At 48.5% G+C, this 20,199-nt stretch overlaps 7 protein-coding genes and 1 non-coding gene across 8 annotated transcripts; 4 read left to right on the top strand and 4 right to left on the bottom strand.

Annotated features, from left to right (window-relative positions):
- Positions 1-3: 3 nt before the first annotated feature.
- Positions 4-788, bottom strand: FOBCDRAFT_211509 (uncharacterized protein). Its single transcript, XM_031181825.3, has 2 exons — positions 319-788; positions 4-269 (listed from the first exon to the last, which is right to left on the bottom strand). The coding sequence occupies exons 1-2, from the start codon at positions 538-540 to the stop codon at positions 81-83; spliced, it is 411 nt and encodes a 136-aa protein (XP_031042593.2). The 5' UTR covers positions 541-788; the 3' UTR covers positions 4-80.
- Positions 789-1,297: 509 nt separating this feature from the next.
- On the top strand, positions 1,298-1,392 carry FOBCDRAFT_t31. Its single transcript has one exon. It is a non-coding gene; the product is annotated as a tRNA-Ile (tRNA).
- A 3,581-nt stretch (positions 1,393-4,973) lies between these two features.
- FOBCDRAFT_194949 (uncharacterized protein) lies at positions 4,974-8,726 on the top strand (the record flags this gene model as incomplete). The annotated part of the gene is made up of 1 exon (XM_031181816.2): positions 4,974-8,726. One exon carries the CDS (start codon positions 4,974-4,976, stop codon positions 8,724-8,726), a length of 3,753 nt encoding a protein of 1,250 aa, XP_031042584.2.
- A 374-nt stretch (positions 8,727-9,100) lies between these two features.
- Positions 9,101-9,892, bottom strand: FOBCDRAFT_283681 (uncharacterized protein; the record flags this gene model as incomplete). The annotated part of the gene is made up of 1 exon (XM_031181818.3): positions 9,101-9,892. One exon carries the CDS (start codon positions 9,890-9,892, stop codon positions 9,101-9,103), a length of 792 nt encoding a protein of 263 aa, XP_031042586.3.
- A 495-nt stretch (positions 9,893-10,387) lies between these two features.
- FOBCDRAFT_283680 (uncharacterized protein) lies at positions 10,388-11,155 on the bottom strand (the record flags this gene model as incomplete). Its single annotated transcript, XM_031181815.2, has 3 exons — positions 10,388-10,747; positions 10,796-10,976; positions 11,031-11,155. 3 exons carry the CDS (start codon positions 11,153-11,155, stop codon positions 10,388-10,390), a joined length of 666 nt encoding a protein of 221 aa, XP_031042583.1.
- A 166-nt stretch (positions 11,156-11,321) lies between these two features.
- Positions 11,322-12,508, bottom strand: FOBCDRAFT_173523 (FAR-17a/AIG1-like protein). Its single transcript, XM_031181814.3, has 2 exons — positions 11,831-12,508; positions 11,322-11,779 (listed from the first exon to the last, which is right to left on the bottom strand). The coding sequence occupies exons 1-2, from the start codon at positions 12,361-12,363 to the stop codon at positions 11,605-11,607; spliced, it is 708 nt and encodes a 235-aa protein (XP_031042582.1). The 5' UTR covers positions 12,364-12,508; the 3' UTR covers positions 11,322-11,604.
- A 258-nt stretch (positions 12,509-12,766) lies between these two features.
- Positions 12,767-14,793, top strand: FOBCDRAFT_283678 (uncharacterized protein; the record flags this gene model as incomplete). The annotated part of the gene is made up of 3 exons (XM_031181812.3): positions 12,767-12,893; positions 12,945-14,605; positions 14,656-14,793. Exons 1-3 carry the CDS (start codon positions 12,827-12,829, stop codon positions 14,791-14,793), a joined length of 1,866 nt encoding a protein of 621 aa, XP_031042580.2. The 5' UTR covers positions 12,767-12,826.
- Positions 14,794-18,438: 3,645 nt separating this feature from the next.
- On the top strand, positions 18,439-20,195 carry FOBCDRAFT_211495 (uncharacterized protein). Its single transcript, XM_031181810.3, has 4 exons — positions 18,439-18,618; positions 18,680-18,734; positions 18,808-19,710; positions 19,765-20,195. Exons 1-4 carry the CDS (start codon positions 18,610-18,612, stop codon positions 19,914-19,916), a joined length of 1,119 nt encoding a protein of 372 aa, XP_031042578.2. The 5' UTR covers positions 18,439-18,609; the 3' UTR covers positions 19,917-20,195.
- The last annotated feature ends 4 nt before the right edge of the window (positions 20,196-20,199 follow it).

Raw genomic sequence — 20,199 nt, 5'->3', positions numbered from 1 at the left:
AATATCCTCTGTCACCCCATGGGTGGTCTACTCAATATCCAATGTAGCATCTCGTGTCTGATCCTTCTCCGAGGCATTGTTCAGTTGAACATATGCTTCAACAGCGTCCGAAGTGGACTGCCCTTGGGCAGCTGGCGTCGGGGGAAGAAAGCTTTCCTCTTGCGCGTCCAAACAATAAGTTCCTTTCTATTCTTGAAGAGCTCGACGTCATCGGGCTTGGTCTCACATTGCAGGAACTGCTTAATGTTGACGTTGATGCTCTTGAGCGCCTGTAGTAAATCAGCATCTGGCAGTTATCATGGGTATCTGAAAACTTACGTCTCGGCATTTAGTCTTGCTAGGAAGGTCACTCGGGAGGCCTAGATCGGCACAAAGTCTTTGGAAGTCCTGTAGGGTGCCTTTCTTGAAGTAATCGTTCCACTGATCCATGAGGGTCACATGCTTGTTACTAGATTCAGACGAGTTGGAGGGAGCGAGGACGATGACACCGGAGCGGTCAACTCTATCACTGTCTGAATCTTCATCAAGGGGTCGAGCCATGACTGAGATGGGAATATTGTGTTCAAGTTGAGAGTAAAGTGGTTATGCTGACTTCTTGATGACTTCTGGGTCAGATCTCACGACAGAAGAGTATGAAGGAAAGGATGGGTTTATGTTCGTGGGATTACATGTAAAGCAATATTTACCAGGCCGAAGTGACAGTGTGACCAGTCCAGTGACGAAGATGTGAATAGCCTGGCAACGTTCACTTATGTTACTTGAAAGAGTTAACTGCAGGCTGCCGTCCGCCCATGATACAGTTATCCGCTACGGATGGTCTGCACTATATTTCCTTTCCTTCACTTTCCTAGCAAGCTTCTGAGTTAATCTGATTCATATACATGTACATCAAGAGAGGAGTAATGCCGGAGCCACACATACAGCAACACGAGCTGTTTTCTAAACACAACCACAATATAAGGCGTCATACGCTATGCCTAAAAACACAATAACCTTATCATCAAGTCAACAGATCATACAGCTGCTGATACACATACATATATAGATATGAATCAGTGCGAGCATTACAGTTATTATTGGCACAAAGGCAACAAACACTGGATCTCGGTTGCTTTTCAAGCTCCATATTTGTTGCGATGTTGGGCATCTCTTTGATCCAGGCTCTTTGTCTTCATGAACAACATATTCGTATGTCAAGAAATTCTTCATGCTCATGAGAGCTTTGCCGCCACGCATTTTCATACTTTGATATATTGCGAATGCCTTCGAATCTTCAACAACAAGCAACAGCTGATCGGCTTCCATAGCTCAGTTGGTTAGAGCGTCGTACTAATACTTCAAACCGAGTATCCGGTAATGCGAAGGTCTCAGGTTCAAGCCCTGGTGGGAGCAAGTCTCCAGCGCCTATCAGCTGTTATTTTTTGGCCGTTTGCAGTCTTAGTCATTCATGATTCTGTCTGTGACTTGAGTCTTTTTTGCATTATATTCGAGATTTCAATGGTGTTGGTGTTGCACTGCCTAAATAGGTAATTCGCGCACGGGAGCACCCGAGCAAGGAACGAAGAAAGAAGCCGTAAGTGCTTGCCTTTTGGATTAAGGTTTACCTAAACTTCCTTTACTATTGATGTTTATATATATATACATAAATACAAATATGAGCTTGGTATTCGTAATCTATGATACATCGAGCTTGTTTACCTGCTTGAAACATCCCGACTATGCTTTGTTGGCAAATGTCAAGTTGGTAGGTGGCTGCTTAAGCTCACTGCACAAACGCCTTATTGCGGTTATGTAGAGGTATTAGTGGGAAACTCATTTTCCCGGTCAAAAACCGAGCATATGTTTCGATTCACAGATCCATCCATGGGAACATCAAGTAGGTGGGCAAGTGTATATACGTATGTACATACACTGAAGGCTGGAGCCGGCCGTTGTGGTGAAAGGCCCTCAAGCTCGTAGCCAAGCAATTGAAATGGCATACATGTCCAACCAATATCATGAGATTTATTTAGTATACATACATGTGAGGTGTGATCGGATCGTTGTAGGGTATGGCAGCCAAAGCTGATCTGAGATCACGGAGAAAATCGGGTGAAGGAAAGACAAGGATGAATGATAATGTCATGATGTTAAATGCAGTTTGCTTTTTGTGATGAATGCAGAGGCCCTCCAACAAGTGAGCGTTTGTAATATTTGCGGTTGAAGATGGGCGATGTTGGCAATGCGCTGTATTGCTGCACATTGACATAGATGGCTAATTTGTTGCTAATTGGCTGAAATTGAAATGTAACTTGGAATGGCCTCATTTGAGAACGAGGCAACTCTAAATCGGGGTTAATACTACAGTCCTGCAATGCACGCACTGCGCTATGCAATGCAGAGTATGTACTGTACATAAATGCTGCCGGGGAAGCCTGGCATGCGTGCGCAAGCGTGGTCTGACCTGTTGGATGGCAGCAGATCCAGGGTCAATGGTGAACGGAATCCTGAGTGGCCAGATCGTGACGCAGAATTTCGGCAGAAGTCGCTCGCGCGATAGGCATTTGAAAGCGAGGTCGAACTGTTGGATACAAGCTTCAGTCCAGCTGGCAAATCAATTCACAGACAGACAGAACGGAACGCGGCACGGGCTGCATGGTATCGATCGATGATTCATTCATCCATAGAAGTGCCTAGTGTCTACGCCTGCCACGCTCTTCAGTGGCTGCTGAATGCTCCGGGAATCGACACTTTTCAAGGCGTTCATTCAGCTGCTTGATATTGATTGTGGCGACCTGAAGAGGAATGATGTGGTGTGCTGGTAAGGATCCAGAGTGTTGAGGCTTGAGCCGTGGTTGGTCAGTTTCCTCTTTGTCATCCTCAGACTACAACTCCCACAGGATGTGGCCGAAACAGAACAGACACAGATGCCTAACGAGGATCGCGATGTCAAAAATAGGAAAATTAAGGGGACATCAGTTGACCTAAATGTAATACACAGCCAACCACTCTGCCGGAATCAGAACAAGAAACTCTGACGGTTGACCTGGCTGGCTGAACCTGGAACTGCCTGACAACCCGTCATATGCTCAGGCCTCATCCCATGAGCTGTGGTACTTGAAGAATTATTATGGAAACTCCCCCGTACAGCACGTCAGCTGTCTGTGATTGTCCAGAGCTGACTTTCAAGTTCATGTCGAATGCGCCTGTAACCGAGAGCAAGGATTCAACTTATGTATGGATCCTGCAAAACCTTCTTTCCTTGCTTTGTTTGTACAAGGCTGGATATGCACATATTCATCACAGCCCTCACTTTGCACCGTCATCCTTGACAGTACCCTAACTTATCTATAGCCGAGAAAGCTGAACACACAAAGACGGGGCAGAGACGTCTGTCTTACTGCAGGTCATAAAATTGATCTGAGGTGATGTATGTACCTAGCCAGGACCCAAGCTCGAGCCCAGATCTGAGCCTGGCTTCGTTTACATCCTGGAAAATTTCCATTCACAAACCTCACTTATCGAATGATAAAAAGATTAGAGAACCAGGATTAAATGGTTGATTTTGCAGTGGAGGTTTTCTGATGCAGGTATCCACTGAGGCGCCATAAGCTCGGACCCAGCCTCCAGCTTCCAGGGGATGTAAGGTCGTTAACCCGCACTAAGATCCATACCTGGTGGAGGTACATAATGACTTGCACGAAAATGCAGGAGGCAGGTGCTTGTTATCGGATCTTGGTAGCCGTTTACAAATGTCGATTTTGGTGGGGGTGGAGGAAGGAAGCAATTTGGAAAGAAAAATGGAAAGAAACCGAATAGTACATACCTAATTCGTAGATGAACAAGTTCCAAATGAATCTAATAACTTCATTTTAACAGCGTAACCAAGAATTTCCAGAAGCTGATTGATCGTCAATTAAATAAACGAAAACATCACGCCATCGCTATCATCAAGATGCCCATGCCCACCAAACCGTTACTTTAAACGGCAAGGAGCAGGGTCTCTGCTCTCCCTCCATCTCAGCGGGCAGAATCCAGCATCTAGCCAAGCATGGACACACCCAAACCCAGGGCCGTGGCATGATCCCAGCCTTTGCCTACGAGGAACATACGGAGTCCAAGAAGAGCCAACACCGGGGGACCCCTCCAGCCCGGCGTGTCCCGGTACAGAAGTGTTGGATCATGACAAGATGACAGTCCACTTTTGCCAGAGATACCACCGTATGCGCCGGGTGCTGGGCACTCTGACCTGGGGAGAATCGATCCATGGGCCAACTCCAAGAGCATCGTCCATGGAAGCCGGAGGCACACATGGATGGAGAGCAACACCAAGCCAGAGCTTTAAAAAGACCCGCCGTGCTTCATGCGCCGTGGCAGGCGGTTCCCCCTCCCACCTTATAGTCACCAGTGAAAACCCATCTTTTGCTATTCGCGATCCTCACAAGCATTAGTGCTTCTACTACTTAGCTTGACCAGCCACAGCTTTTCTCTTTCCTTACACGGCTACCATAGGATAGGATCTTTGCCCGTATACGGACACAGTTGATGTTCCATTCAACTTGCGCCAACGCACGCACATCCTTGGAAACGCCCTGCCGCTCATTGATCCATTCCATTGACTTGCCGTCTGAGTCTGACTTACCGAACAAGTATCCAAGACTTTTGGACTCCGCCTGCGCCTGCGGTTTAGTCGATCACTCCCAGGTTGCAATCAGTGACCCCGCCGCCGAGTTCCTTGTCGTGGCCTTTGCTTTTCGTTGCGCCCGACCTCACGGCTTCAATCTTTCCCTTCCTCGACATCTTTCCCTGTTGCTTCTCCTGTTGCCAATCGACAGTATTTGTGGACGATCTCACTGCCTCAAGACGCCAATATACAACAGCGCGGTCCCCAATGGACCCTTTGTGCCATTGAGCACCAAAAATCTCGACTTATACGCCCTTTTGAACCGCAGACGAAGATTTAGGGAAACGGTTCTCAACGACATCGGCCAAACATGCCTCTCAGAAGGTCAAGCAACTCGGCCGACGGCCATTCTGTCACATCTTCACCTTCTTTCTCCCTCTCAAGTACCAAGCGCCGATTCCCCCTCTTAAGCAGGAGAAGGAACCGACACTCAGATGTGTCGCAGTCCTCAATTCCTCCCTTGCCATCACCATCACCGCCAGCATCCCCTTCACCTTCTCAGAAAGTTGCTAAACCTGGGCTTCGGGTGCATGTCCAGGTCAGATTCGAGTCTCCTCATGGTTCTGAGCATGTTCGCGACTATGAAGCCTCCCCCCAGCTGAAAGCTACCGATCGCATTTGCCAAGCTTTGCTTTCGCGCCTGCAGCATTGCTCTTCTGAGCTTATCACACGCCACGATAGTAACGCTCTCGACCCGCTCCGCAAGCCACATCGTGACGTTAAGCCATTGCGTTATCGTATCACGTACCGTGTTGAGCGTGATGGCCTTATTCTCGTAGAAAAGTCATTGCGTTCTTTCCAAGAGTATGAGTTGACACATGACGATGCTCGCGAGGTTGTCGCCGCTACCGACCGGATCATTGGTCTCTTTTTAGTGCGGCACGACCCCGGATTCCAATGGTCCGAGTCCGTTGAGTCTGAAGCTACCAGTCCCGAGTCCGAGACCTTCCGGCCGTGCACCGGCCGGCCTCAATCCATGGCATGCATCCCCCGATCTCATTTTGTTAGCGACACGCAAAAATTCGAGTTTGTATCTGGGTATTCGATTGAGCTTTTCTTGCGCAGCCGTTGCGCTACCCGTTATCCAGAGAACCGGAATGCTTCTATCAAGATTGACAGTCGTCAGCCCTCACCTCTACCCCTCCTGCTCGGTGAAGAACTGACTACTCGTGTCTCAAATCTAATCATCGATCCAGTTGACGCCTGGAAGCGCAAGTTTGACAAGCGTCACAAGTCTTGCGCTGGCCTGGAGGGCAGCGGTGGCTGCACTCATATCGAGGATGGAGCTGTTGATATCATGGTCAAGGTCCGTAACCACATTGGCCCTGACTATACCTACTTCTCCCATCGTATCCAGACAAGCAAGGTTCTTTTCAATGACCACGATGGTCGTGACTTTGACGAATTCGCCAACCAAGTCAAAGCGAAGCTAGAGAAAGCTCGTGATATGACAGACAAATCTGTGCGGTCCTTGGATGATTTCACTCTCACCATCCGAGAGCTCCGCGGCAAGAACTGGTCTGTTCATGAGCCTCTCATCGTCCGACTCGACCCCACAGTTACATACTGTCGCCAAACCATGGAAGCCGTCATGGAACGTCTCCAGACTGGCATTAGTAATGTTCTTGAACATCATGAGGATGCTCTTGCTACCATGACCGTTCACAAGCGCGGGCACCTCATCTTTGACGGTTTCCTTGACGGTGCTGGTGGCGATGACAGTGTGCATCACGAGAAATTTGCGACACCTGATCTGGAGCGAAAAGCCCTCGAAGCCCACTTAAAGGAACGCATTCGTTCAGATATTACGATGCTCTGCAGAGACACATGTGCCATCGACTGTCCTGACACACTGCCAAACTTGCGTCTGAAGACAAGCGGAACAGCTGCATCTTCCATTGGAGCAACCCAATTGATGAGGCCTCCTTTGTCCACAGCTGGTTCATCATCTGCTGCGCCTACCACGCCTTCGCTTGCTGCCTCGCCTCTTCCTCGTCAGCCTTCTGAGACGTCCTTCCATGGATCCATGGCCAGCACTCGTTCTGACAAGTCTCTTGCCAAGAAGATTGCGAAGCAAAATCTGAGGGATTCCGTTGAATGCCCTTCGACACCAGCAACCCCGTCACCCGACCTGCGCCGAGTACCTTCGGGCGTTGAAATGGCCAAGAAGCATGGATATATGTCTGACTTCATGGCAGACGACGAGAACCAGTCCGAACCCCCGTCTACTCCAAGTCTGGTGGATACTGATAGCCTCAGCCCTCGAGACAGTGTCGTTGCAACCCCCTCGCGGGCCATGACCCATGATCAGTCCAACGAGGGACTTCGTATCATAGATGATGGACGAAGAATCATCTATCAAGAGCAGTCTGATATGGATGCCATCGCAAGTGGAATGATGCAATTCCACCGCCCGATCACCGACGATGACGAACCTATTCAGCTTGCCAAAGAGAAGCCAGCTGAAAATTCCGATAAGAAAGCGGCTCGCCGATCCCTGGACACCCGTATGCCAGACCTTTCTGGAAACACAGACCAACTTTCTGAGGCAAAGAAACATGAGCTAGCCATAACTCAACAAGAGTCACAGCCTCATGCCACCACGACACCTGAGCTTCAGAAGGCAAAGGTGGCTGAAGAGCCCTCAACTGAGAGTGTCGCAGAACAAGCACCCCGGTCAGAGGTGTCTGTACCTGGACAGACAAAGGCTGAAGCCATCGCTGAGATGGGCACTGGCGAGACCCACCGGGCTTCCCAAGAGGAGCAGTGGGAGACGGCTGAGACCAGAGACACACCTCGCGTGAATCCAATAGGAATCGAGGTCAACTCAAAATCCGAGACGAGCTTTGGAACTACACCTGAAGCCAGCATTCGTGGGGATGCCAAGATAAAGGACACTTCTATCCCTGATGTTGCTGTGACCGCTACCGCTGAAGAACAGCCTTTTAAAGAGCAGCAAATAGAGGCTCAACTGTCCAATGACTCTAAAGTGCAAACGCCTAAGGCTGAGCCTGTCGTTGCTGAGAAACTTCACGTTCCACCCGCTGATGCCGCGCAGAAGACACTTGAGGCGTCTGTACTTGGAGAATTCCCTAAGCCACCTTCCATTCACTCATACACTGACGAGGCTAGTCATGACGATCAGCAGGAAGAGCATGGCCAGGAAATCCCAATTCAGACCTCGCCTTCTGCCTCGAGGCAAGCGGAGGAGGATCCAGAAGTGAGCACGTCTCTGGCGCCTAAGGGAGCACATACTTCAAGCGACTCTGGCATTTCTATGGAGGGTGATGCCAAAGACCGCGAGGCTCAATCGTCAGCTGTAACAAAGCTTATTGAGAACACATCTCTCCCTTCCAAGAAGACAGACGATCAGTCTTCCGTCAAGGCTGATGTCGTGGACAAGGAAGAGCAGCATACTCCGCACTCGGATGTAACCGATGAGCATTTCCCTGAGATGGTAACTCATTTTCTTGAGACTGTTCCTGAGGATACTCTTCTTGAACCCACTGAAGTCGTAGCTGAAGATGTCGAGATTGTCACATCCGACTCACCCAAGACGCCAGAGGAGCCCACACCTCTCGAGGAACGTCCTCTTATGCCTACCATTGCCTCTGCCCCTCCGGAGAGTCTACTGACCCTGGAGAATTTCTTCTCTTCTTCGTCAGAAGAGAATGAGAAGGGAAAAGACTCCCCTCGAAAGCCATTCGATACCTCGGATTTCGCCGACGCCCTGGCTCGACCTCGAACCCGACCTCGAACTGCCACACTGCCCGAGCGCCGTTACTCGACAGCTTTGACTCTTGAGATCAATATCAATGCCCACCGCGACCCTGATCAAGAACACTCACCCATCGAGGATGCTCCCAAGAGCGCTAGTGGTGCGTGGCGGCCAGACGGCCTCCATCGCCGACAGCCGTCAGCTGGTTTCATCGGCTTGCCAGACCAGCGCCGGCTTCATTCTGTTGGTCTTCGCAGTGCTGTGTTGCCATACCGTTGGCAGCAGATGCGTCGTGAGCAGGCGCTCTGGGAAGGCCGCCCAGGCACTTCTCATAGCGAGGCCTGAACTTGGAGATCACCTAGCTCCATTTAATGATGATGATGACTTGCACTATGTCTATTGTTTCAGTTTCATTTATACTTAAAAAAGAAATAAGAACCAAAAAGATACTATTAGGTTAGGACGGCAGACGCGAAGGATGGGAAGAAAAGGGAAGGCAACTGGCCAATAAGTCCATAAATGGTATGGCTTGGCAAGGGCGTTGGTTAAATTTGATTTTCATCTGCATGCAAAGCATTTAGACTTGGAGCATGACATAATGCAGAGGATACCATTTCAGAGAGTTTATATAACACCTGCGTATTCCGAGAGAATTGCTTCTTCTTCTACTGTGGCCATTGTCGATTTGTCTTGGGACCTGAAGATGCTGCTTCGCCTTCTCACCATGGGATAATCCTCTTATCGTCCTTGAATGTACCAGTCTCCCCATCAGGCCCCAGAGTGGCGGCTTTCACAGAGCTTATCGCACCCAGATCAACAGGCTCGGTTCCCGCGAATCCATTCAAGGCGGTTCGGGAGTTGTGCCCCGGGCATGCAATATTGATCTTCCACTGCGAATCATTCTCATACCTGGTGGCGTAGTGGAGCGCGATCATGTTGAGAGCCGACTTGCTATGCGTATAAACACCGAAATCAAAGCTATGCATTGGATTCGTAGGATCGGCCTTCAGTGTCAGACTACTCAAGGCAGTAGAGACAAAGACAATGCGGCGGATCTTGGTAGAGCGCTCGAGGAGGGGGATAAAAGAGTCAGTGACGAGGGCGGTACCGATGCAATTGGTGTTATAGACGGCCATCATAAGTTCTCGTGGAGACACGGCCATGCCATAGCCTGAGATAGCGCTGTTGTTGACAAGGATGTCAAGGCGCCCAAATTTATCCCCGATAGCCTCGACTGCGGCGGAGATGCTATCATCTGATGTGATGTCCAATATGAGAGGTGAGACATTGAGCCCCTGAGCTTGAAGCAAGGAGTTTGCCTCTTGTACCGCTTGTAAACGGCGGCCAGAGACAATGACGTGGTAGTCATTATTTTCGCTGGCAAGCTTCTTAGCGATTTCGAAGCCGATACCCTGATTGGCACCAGTGACGAGGGCGATAGTAGTATTGCGGGTGATGGTGGGGAGAGACATGATCGTGCCTTTTTCGATTATGTGAGTGGTGATAGTCATGTCACGTTGAGTATGGTGGTGATCTGAGCAAAACATTTCTTCGCAGCACTTCTTGCTCTTTTATATCCAGGATAGATTCTGGTGAGACCGAGAAACATGTAGCTGTCGTCATGTTGGTGACTCTAATCTCTATCTCCGATATGGGTTGTCGTTGAATCCTAAATCCGTGATTGGACTAGGAGCTCGAGGCCACTCTGAGATTGATTACCCTTTTGGGAATGAGATTGAGTCAGTGAGATGACAAGTTTTGCCAGTTTTGAGGATGCCAAGCAGAGGCTGAGCATTTTAGGGTTCACTTAACAAATGCTCCAGTCAGATAGCATTGGGGTATGGTGCTTATGAGTAAGAAATGAATGCGAATGCCAACAACTCGATGCTTGTTCGCTGCAAACCAGGAAGGTTATGAGTGTACACAAAGCTGAACTGTCTTGGATGTACAGAATACGCATGATATATCGTCGCTTGCCTGGTTCAAGCTTGGCCTCAGCAAGCACATCAGACAAGTTCAGCATCACCAACATCAACCATGTGCTTCGCACTTGACCATCTTAATATGAGCACATCGCCATTCTTGGCAGGGAGAGTGATATCGTCGTCGGTCCCTTTGCCATAAACGTCCTTGTCTCTTAGCATGCGGACAAAGACAGCCGTATCTAGATCCGGCGAATCGATCATGCTGATGTTGCCTGCAGTGTCATTGAGGTTCTGCAGTTGCTGCGGAAATGATGCCAGGAAGGATGAGAGATAGTGATTGTGCAGAAGAGCCTGATGCCTTGTCGCATAGGCTGCTTCTGTTGGAGACATCCTGTCTCTCAGCTCTTGGGTTGAGAGGTAATGTAAGGTGTGTTTATCGATCTAAGGACAGTCAATTTTCTGTAGTTTAATGAGTTTAATGACACTTACCTTTGCCATACGAGCGCGAAGAAAACTTCGAACGAGGAACTTGTACCTCTCAAGCTCAGTCTGAATAACGATGAGGGCAAAGTTTGTCTTTGGATCCATATCACCCGTCATATCCTCAACCTTTTCGATCTGGGATTTGATGCGTGCATTGACGCGCTCGAACAAGCCATCTGTTGGCCATCTATATAGATATTGTGAGTATTAGAAGACAGGAAGAAGAGCAGTGAAGTCTTACTCAAGAAGCTCAGGTGCTGAACGCTCAGCAACCCAGAGACGCGTCAAAGCTTGCAGGTCGCGTGTTTCGCTGGGGATTCTGTGAGACGTGGGGTCAACTTGGCGAAGAATGTCGTCGATATCCATTTTGCAGAACAAACAGTTCTTAATTTATGAGGCAGAGGGATTATAGAAAGTTCGGCGGCACAATTGGCTTATGTTCTTCTGCTGTACGGTTTGATCGTCAAAATTGAGGAACTTTGGTGGGGTGTGTTTGTGAGGTTGAAGGGAATGGATGTTTCTGAGAGAGCGGGGCCACACTGTAATATTAACTGGCGACCTCGCTATTTGACACCCAAGACTTGACATTCTTTTCAGCATTTATTCATAAATTTTGACTGGAAAAGAAGGATACTTATGTCGAGTTCTCTGGTGTATATTCTTCCCACATATGTACAAGGCTTGTTGCCCTTCTATGTTTCAGTGGTTGACACCACACCACAGCAAACAAGGCCTATTGCCTCTATTCTTCAAGCCATCGCCCCTATACCTACACATCTGTATACTATGTATTTTTCTTATCCTTATTTAGATGATTATTGAACCTTCTTGAGAGGCTTATGTGCCTCCCTTTCTGCTTTTTCGTAGCCATTGACTCGGCCATACACCCACTTGAGGAACGAGGAAGAGACTGTAACTAGCCCAGCTGAAAATGTGAACAGCATTACTCGCTGGGTCGTGGAAAGAAGTTCGAAGAGGGGATATGGGTACCTATAGAAGTTAGTATTCTGCTGACTTGCCGAGAAGTCAAGAACAACATACCATCCATTGTGGCTAAAGCAGAGCTCAACCCAATACCAATAGGCAAAGGCAATGACAGTGCTGATTGCCATAACACCGTAAGCTGGGATGGCCCAAGGAGGGCTAAGAAGAACGAGATCCAGACTCAGCAGTACGGCAGGCGCAAGATGAAATCCCATATCAGGGATTATGTGCAGATAGAAGTCATCAGGCATGAGAAGCTTGGGGTCAATGAGCCTTAGACCCCAATACAAGATTGAGATGACAACTTCCAAGGGCGTAGCAAGAACAGCAACCGCATTCTTTGCCTGAAAGAGAGTTGGGCTCAGGGTAATATCAGCCAATGCTCCGAGTACAAAGGCAATGAGTGATGCCGAAAGGCCTATAATGGTAAGGAACTGCATATGCCATCCGTAAGACCTGGCTATGGGCGTATCCCAGACTGTGAGAAAGTGAAAGTTGTAACTGAAAGAGGCTATTCCGATGATATGAAGCAATAGCGAAACATCTCGTGAGGGCGACGTAAGTCGTTGAAGGGGGTGACGAGGTGCCATGATGGTCGTGGTTCAGAGAGGTTATTCAGGTGGGATGTACAAGCCGCAGGCGAGAGGAAGAATTCTACGATATGGAACGGAGAATAGAAAAGAAGGGTTAGAAATGTTTGAATTCAATGTACTATTTCACATGATATAAAACAAGGAAACGAACTTGATTTGACCTGTCTTCGGAGCCGGGGTCTCGGGCCTCATGGGATCCCGTTTAGGTACGTTCAATAGATGCCATGACCTCAATGTGGACCTGATGGCATTGTAGTGAGTGGGGCATAGAGAAGCCACAATTCGAGGTCGAGCCACAATTCGAGGTCGAGCCACAATTCGAGGTCGTGCCACATGAGGCTGAAATTGCCTTGACAACAATCTGGGCCTGTCGCAAAGTGTAAATCAACGAAAATTACATCTTGGTCGCAACACCATAGAAACAACGGATTTACGTTTCTGGAGTAGGCCGATAACCAAGATGGCCTCAGATGATGACAATCGCTCACAGAAGCGTAACCATTCAGAGTTTCGTGACGATGCGTCCGGTACAGCATTTCCTATCGTGTGACGGTTAATGATGCTAACAAATCGTCTAGACAGCTCCTCCGACGATGATATGGGCCCTCAACTACCCTCGCAAGCCCCCAAGAAGAAGCGGCGAGTCCTGCCCCACGAAAAGCTTTACGTCGCGGCTTTGCCAAAGTCGCCCCGTTACTCAAAGTCCCTGATGCACAAGGAACAGATCCTCTTTGCGACGTGGACTCCCCTGACTGAATTCCTCATCACCTCCTCGATTGATGGTGTCGTCAAGTTCTGGAAGAAGATTGCTCAAGGCATTGAGTTTGTCAAGGAGTTCAAGGCCCACAATGGCGAGATTAAGTCGGTTTCCGTGAGCAAGGATGGACGAAGCTTCGCGACTGCCGGTGTGGACGAAACAGTCAAGATATTCGACGTTATCACATTTGACCTATTGTCCATGATCTCTCTTAACTACGCTCCCAACTGCGTATGCTGGGTTCATAGCAAGGGCGCCTCGCTGCCGCTCCTGGCTGTATCCGAGGAAACGAAGCCCCTGATTCATATCTACGACGGACGAGGCGAGAAGGAGGAGGCTATCCACACTATCAAGGGCTTACATAGGAAGCCTGTGCATCTGATGGCGTTCAACGAGGCATATGACTGTGTGGTGTCCGCTGATGAGGGTGGTATGCTCGAATATTGGCGACCGAGCGGCGACTACGAAAAGCCAGATGGAGTTTTTGAGTACAAGAGTTCAACCAACCTTTTCGACTTCAAAAAGGCCAAGTCGGTGCCGTCATGTCTTTCTGTCTCTCCCAATGGCAAGAGCTTGGTAGCCTTTTCTTTACCGGATAGGAAAATACGCATCTTTGACTTTGCAACAGCCAAATTACATCGCGAGTATGACGAATCTTTGCAGGTTGCTGAAGAGATGCACCGTTCAGGGGCGGGAGCTGCTAAACTTGACAATGTCGAGTTTGGACGTAGGGCAGCTCACGAGAGAGACATCGAATCGCAGACGCTCAAGTACAAGTCCAATGTTATCTTCGACGAGTCAGGGAACTTTATTATCTACGGCTCCATGCTGGGGATCAAGGTCCTTAACACATATACCAATCAAGTGGTCAAGGTGTATGGCAAGGATGAGAACTTCCGCGCTGTAAATATCGCCATATACCAAGGAGCGCCCCAGAAGAAGGGAGTGACGACAGTCGAGATGGGTGCTTCCAGCAATCCCCTTTTACAGGAAGCGGAGACTCGAGATCCGATTCTGGTTGCTACTGGTGTTGGTAAGGTGCGGTTTTACATGTTTTCAAACGAGGAAGACATCTCCAAGTCGACACGAGACGTACAGAACGAGAAACCGATGATGCTGGGCAACAAGAAGGACGCACAAACGAAGAAGACCGAGACGGGTACCGGAGCCGTTATTCACACTACCTATGGAGACATTCACATCCGCCTTTTCCCTGACGCAGCACCAAAGACCGTTGAGAACTTTGTCACACATTCTAAGAACGGCTACTACAACAACACAATCTTCCACCGTGTAATCCGCAAGTTCATGATCCAGGGCGGAGACCCTCTCGGCGATGGTACTGGCGGTGAGAGTATTTGGGGGCGTGAGTTTGAAGACGAGTTCAGCAGTCTCAAGCACGATAAGCCATATACGGTCAGCATGGCCAACGCAGGGCCTAACACGAACGCCAGTCAGTTCTTTATCACAACAGAGAAGACGGTGAGTTCATTTCCTGTTATTCATGATGAGCATGTACTGATGTTCAACAGCCATGGCTAGACGGAAAGCACACCATTTTTGGTCGTGCTACCCAGGGATTTGACATCATCCACAAAATTGAGAATGTGCGGACGCACAAGGAGAAGCCTGAGGAGGATATCAAGGTGCTCAACATTGATATCATATAGTAATACTTCTGACTGGGCACGAGCCTGCAATGTCGGAACCGTCCACAACGCCATATTGATATGACTAGCTCACTTTTGACATGCTGAGCCCGTGAGGGCATATAGACACCAAGAGCTCTCTCCGTGACGTCGAACTCCGCTACACTGGCCGAACACAGCCAAAGTCGTCTTCCGTAGAGTTTCTGTCTTCTGTCCATTGTCTCGACCTCTGTCTCCGAAATTGGAGGTTTAAAGGGCTATACAGAGTAAGAATACTGGACTTTCATCTTAACATTGCTGACTGTGGCTGGTAGTTACGCTGCGCACGATCCTGATACACCTAGACTTTGACGAATGGAATATTATTAGAACTTTCACAACCCGGTCAGCTCATCCAGGCGGAGGTTGACGCCAGTAAGACGAAGATTACAAACCTATCTCTATCTTCACCGAATATCTGGTAACCTCAGGTTGGGCTGAGTCAAAATGGGATAAGGCAAGTGCCTACCTTAGTTAGTAGGCACCGAGGCCAATACAATCCTACCTGGGTAGGCAGATCTGAGCAGAAGCGTTCTTTGGGCCTTACATGAATCGCAAGGTAGTAAACGTTGGAGTGACAGCAGAAAAGAGCCAAGGAGGGCATATGTCCCCTCTGCTCTATTCATTGCCATAGCTTTACCAATCGTCAGTGTTGCCATCACCACCCGAGTTTCCTTTAACGCGCTGTTGACTGTGGAGGAAGGAAGAAAAGGAGAAAGCGGAATGTGACTTGTTCCCCAAAGTATGTGAAGTATTAGATACCTTAGGTAGATAAAGAAAAGTTGGTTTTTTTCTCTTCTTCTTTTTTCTTTTTCATTAATTTTCGATATCTTTCCCTCCCAGCTGATTTGTGCAAAGTATATGCGATCAAGGTTAATAATTACGTGGCCAGAGCCATTATCTTAGCACACACCTCGATTTTGAACTGGCGTTCGAGCAAGAGCTGTGGCGAAGGATGCTATGGCTGCCTGCCTTACCTAGGATAATGACGACGGGCGATGGTGTAATGAGTAGTGTTGTCTTTCCCTCTGCTGAAGAGGTCACGATTGCCACGATTTGCAAAGTGAAGTGAAAGTGAAAGGACTTGAGGGGGGAAGGAGTCGGCAAGCTGTGGTTACTTTAGAGGAAGGTGGGAAGACCGGAACGCAGCTCAAGGCTCTGAGATGCTCTGTAGTTGCAAAACTGGCCTAGGATCTCATCTATGAACGACGCCAGGATAACTGTCGTCGGACGATTCCATCCGCAGGAGTTAAATAACCTAATAGATAGGACCAGATACTGTGTTGTAGACCATTCTTACCAAGTAGTTAAGAGAACCAGCAAACGGGATGAGAGTCCAGAAGTCAAGATAGCAGGAGGAAAGACGAAATCACCAACCTACCTCATCCCTTTCCACTAAGAGCTCTACTTCCTATCTCGTTAACCAGAGTCATCCTCCGGGCAAGAACCACTCTCCATCGTGAGAAGACACAGAAAGTGCAATCCCTACTGAGCTCGACAATATATCCCCTTCCAGCTCCGGTTTCATCTTCTTCATCTCCTCATCTTCTCGACCCGTCCCCAAGACACCAGCCATCTTCCTCTCCCCCTACTGCTATTCCCTTCCCTCTTCACAGCATCCTTCAGCTCTATCTTCCAAGCCTGCTCCGCCATATCGATCATCTTCCCTTCCTTGCCGTTCTACCCATGCTCTGCCATCCCACCTTGTCGGCATCATCTCAGAAGACTATACGCTGTTACTTCATCGCCAAGCCCCAGCTCGGTTCGACATATACAGCTGTATCTCATCGCTGATGAGCTTGACGCCTTGGGTAAGAACTTCCTCAGTAAACCGAGTAGATCTTCACTGAAGATACCATTAATCTACCGAGCGGATCCACATTTTCTTCTCTTTGTGCACCGCCATGTTGACGACAGTCATCCTTCTGAGAGGTGAAGCTTTGGGGAGAGGGAGTCAGGTACTTTTTTATTTCCCCTTTGAGTTTTCCTTGTCTGCTCAGCCCTCCCAAGGTTGGTTGCCCTGTAGATAAACCATACAATTAATGGCGTAATTATTGAGAGTATATATTGGCTACAGGAAAACAGAGTCTATTCTACCTAGAGGCAATGTGTCACTTTTGCGGTGTTGCCTAGATCTATCTCGCCAAGATATCGATAGGGCTTACCAAACTGAACTGAATCAGGACTCCGACCAGAGTCTATACAAAAGATGATGCAACCGAAATTCAAGAGTGCGGTCCCCATCAACGACGACGTGTCTCAGATCCTCCAAGAGCTCATCCAGCTGCAAACCCGACTATTCAAATAGCGTCGCAATTTTTGAGGATGGCGCGAAATGGCGACTCTGAAGCGCCAAGCAAGAAGAGCAATGCCGACTGTAAGGCTATGTTTCTCGCTAGCGGCATGTCCGAAGACAAGAAAACGGAGGACGGGGGTGAGAAGAAAGAGAAAGAGCCTGAGTCCTGAGCAAGGAGTTTGAACGCAACATCATAAAGCATAGTGTAATTTATTCACAATACATATCTAGGGGGTCAAGGATGGGAAAGGGTGGGGTGAAACTGTACCGAGTATAGCTATTGATAAATATAAATGATTTTATCTATTCAGAAAGAAAAAGGAGAAGAAAAAAAAACAGGTATTCTATAATAATTGTGTTATTCGATTCGATATGATTTTCACTTTTCGATTAACTGTAGCTCGTTTTTATCACGGTGATAGTCGCTCCGGAGCGTTGTCATACACGCCTGGAATGATGGGCAGGGTGAGCCAACTACAACAGAGCTCACCTAGTTCTGCTGAGTCGTGCGAATAGCTGTATGACGAGAAGAAAATTCGCCTCGTAGGAGCTGCCACTCTTTAGGGTAGGTCATTGGTTCTCCTATGGCCTATTCAGGTTATCTCAGCCTCAGGTCTCCTTCTGCAGAAAACTTCTCTCCTGCCCAGGGAGCTGGATCAGATACACCTGCCGACTTCGGTACTGAAATACGGTGGTGCTTTGATGGGCCCCCTAGGGGAACAACAATGAAAAGCTAACAGCCACGAATGACATATAACCAATGAGAATGAAAGGTTAATTGCGTGCACGAAAGCTCTGTCGATAGTGGTGTAGGAGGGAGCACACAGAAGTCATATTAAGCAGGGTATGTACGGTGTTGCAAAGCTCAACTCCAGACCATGAATACCTAGGTATTCTGAGATAATTCGCCTCAACAACATGAAAGTCTCAGCCCAACAGCTGCCCCTAATAAAACGGCTGGCTTTAATTAGTGCAAAAACCCACCAGCCAAAGTGGCAACCAGTGGCCACTTTCATCTCTTCGCTCAAGGTGAGTCAAGCTAAAAATCTGGAGCATCCTTCCCGTTTACTTAGTAGACAATGGCAGAAATGGGTGCTTTGATCCTCCGCCAAGATTGCACGTTTCCGCCCTGTATCTCTTGTGATCGCTGCTAAACCGGCCAGCTAGAGTGCGGGGCAAAGTTCATTTCATCCAATCAGTAGCGGGATAATCGAACTGAAAACCGTGGAGTGACTCTCTTGAGTGTGACACACCGAGGCCGGCGCAAAGGGAACGGGCAGGAAGAAAGGGACAGGTCAGGGTCTGGAAAACACATAAACTATAATTTATTTGGCCCTTGTTGAGACGACTTCCTTTATGTTATTCTTCCCTTTTTCACACTTGACTCCTATCATCATATTCCTCCTTCTGTGGTACTCTCAGATTCGCGCAATTGAATCTCTCTCTTCTCTTTACACCCCACTCTGACTTGTATCCCCTCTAACCCCACCATCGCCGTCACCATGTCTTCTGTAAGTCCATCTCTTTGAGTTCTCTGCTGTTAATGTGAGGGGTGACTCACGATAATGTCAGTTCTTCATTCCCAACAAGAATGTTGGCAATCAAGCCGACTCGGAAGATTGGAGAAGTAAGCAAGCATCTGCCATAAGCTCTGGCTTACAAAAATTTGTCCCTCCAACACATGTGTTAATTCTTCTTAGTTCGCGGTTACAACCCTCTGACTCCCCCCGATCTCCTTCAACACGAAATCTCCCAATCCCCCGAGTCCAAGAAGACCGTTCTACAAGGTCGTAATGAGACTGTGGCCATTGTTAATGGCACTGACGAGAAGAACCGATTGCTTGTCGTCATTGGTCCTTGTTCCATCCACGACCCTGCTGCCGCCCTGGCCTACTGCGACCTCCTCTTGAAGGAGAAGGAGAAGCACAAGGACGAGCTTCTCATCGTCATGCGATCTTACTTAGAGAAACCCCGCACAACTGTTGGCTGGAAGGGTCTGATCAACGACCCTGATATTGATGGTAGCTTCCAGATCAACAAGGGTCTGCGAATCTCTCGCCAACTCTTTGTCGACCTTACTGCCAAGGGTATGCCCATTGCCAGTGAAATGCTGGACACTATCTCTCCCCAGTTCCTCGCCGATCTGCTCTCAGTAGGTGCCATTGGCGCCCGTACAACCGAGAGCCAGCTTCACCGTGAGCTTGCCAGTGGTCTGAGTTTCCCTGTGGGCTTCAAGAACGGAACTGATGGTTCTTTGAACGTCGCCATTGATGCCATTGGTGCAGCCCAGCACCCCCACCACTTCCTCTCCGTTACCAAGCCTGGCGTTGTCGCCATTGTTGGTACCGAGGGCAACAATGATTGCTTCGTCATCCTTCGCGGTGGCTCTAAGGGTACCAACTTCGATGCTGAGAGCATTGCCGCTGCTAAGGAGGCACTCAAGAAGAAGGGCGTGCGACAGCGAGTTATGGTCGACTGCAGTCACGGTAACTCTTCTAAAGACCACAAGAACCAGCCCAAGGTTGCTGCCGATATTGCCGGCCAGATCTCCAAGGGAGAGGAGGGTATCATGGGAGTCATGATTGAGAGTAACATCAATGAGGGTAAGTCATGGGCCACATCTTCCAACAGAATCAGCATCAGCTAACTCGTCAAAGGTAACCAAAAGGTTCCCCCTGAGGGCAAGTCGGGACTCAAGTATGGTGTAAGCATCACCGATGCTTGTATCAGCTGGGAAGACACTGTCTCGACACTCGACACTCTTGCGCAGGCCGTGAAGGCCCGCCGAGAACTCTCAAACGGAGCCTAAAGTCTGATTTCTACCACATTATGGGCATGTAATACGTTTAGCGCTCGATCCAAAACAAATTTTCTTGGGATTGGGGTTGCATATTGTTGCAAAAGCTCGCATATTTGATTCAAGGCTTGGAGTTTAATGGATTCTTGATTCAAAGGATAGATAAAAAAGCATCAGGCAAAAGGGCGAAATCTGGAAAGCGACAGACAATAAGAAGATATGAGATTTTTTAACATGAAATAGCTTGGGTTCCATTGCGTAAATCAGACATTTCCTTACTGGAGCGTATCACATA

Source organism: Fusarium oxysporum, chromosome I, assembly GCF_013085055.1.
Source record: "Fusarium oxysporum Fo47 chromosome I, complete sequence".
Lineage (NCBI taxonomy): Eukaryota > Fungi > Ascomycota > Sordariomycetes > Hypocreales > Nectriaceae > Fusarium > Fusarium oxysporum.
The sequence above is the reverse complement of the archived record's forward strand: the minus strand, read 5'-3'. Positions and strand labels throughout refer to the sequence as shown.

Bases quoted from the DNA above. Each gene is read 5' to 3' on its own strand.
- FOBCDRAFT_211509 (XM_031181825.3), bottom strand. From the start codon at position 540: ATGGCTCGACCCCTTGATGAAGATTCAGACAGTGATAGAGTTGACCGC. The intron at 270-318 runs GTAAGTTTTCAG...GATTTACTACAG, and splicing joins GCAAGACTAAATGCCGAGAC to GCGCTCAAGAGCATCAACGT.
- FOBCDRAFT_173523 (XM_031181814.3), bottom strand. From the start codon at position 12,363: ATGGCACCTCGTCACCCCCTTCAACGACTTACGTCGCCCTCACGAGAT. The intron at 11,780-11,830 runs GTATGTTGTTCT...TAACTTCTATAG, and splicing joins TGCTTTAGCCACAATGGATG to GTACCCATATCCCCTCTTCG.
- FOBCDRAFT_211495 (XM_031181810.3), top strand. The intron at 18,735-18,807 runs GTAAGCAAGCAT...AATTCTTCTTAG, and splicing joins CGACTCGGAAGATTGGAGAA to TTCGCGGTTACAACCCTCTG. The intron at 19,711-19,764 runs GTAAGTCATGGG...AACTCGTCAAAG, and splicing joins TGAGAGTAACATCAATGAGG to GTAACCAAAAGGTTCCCCCT.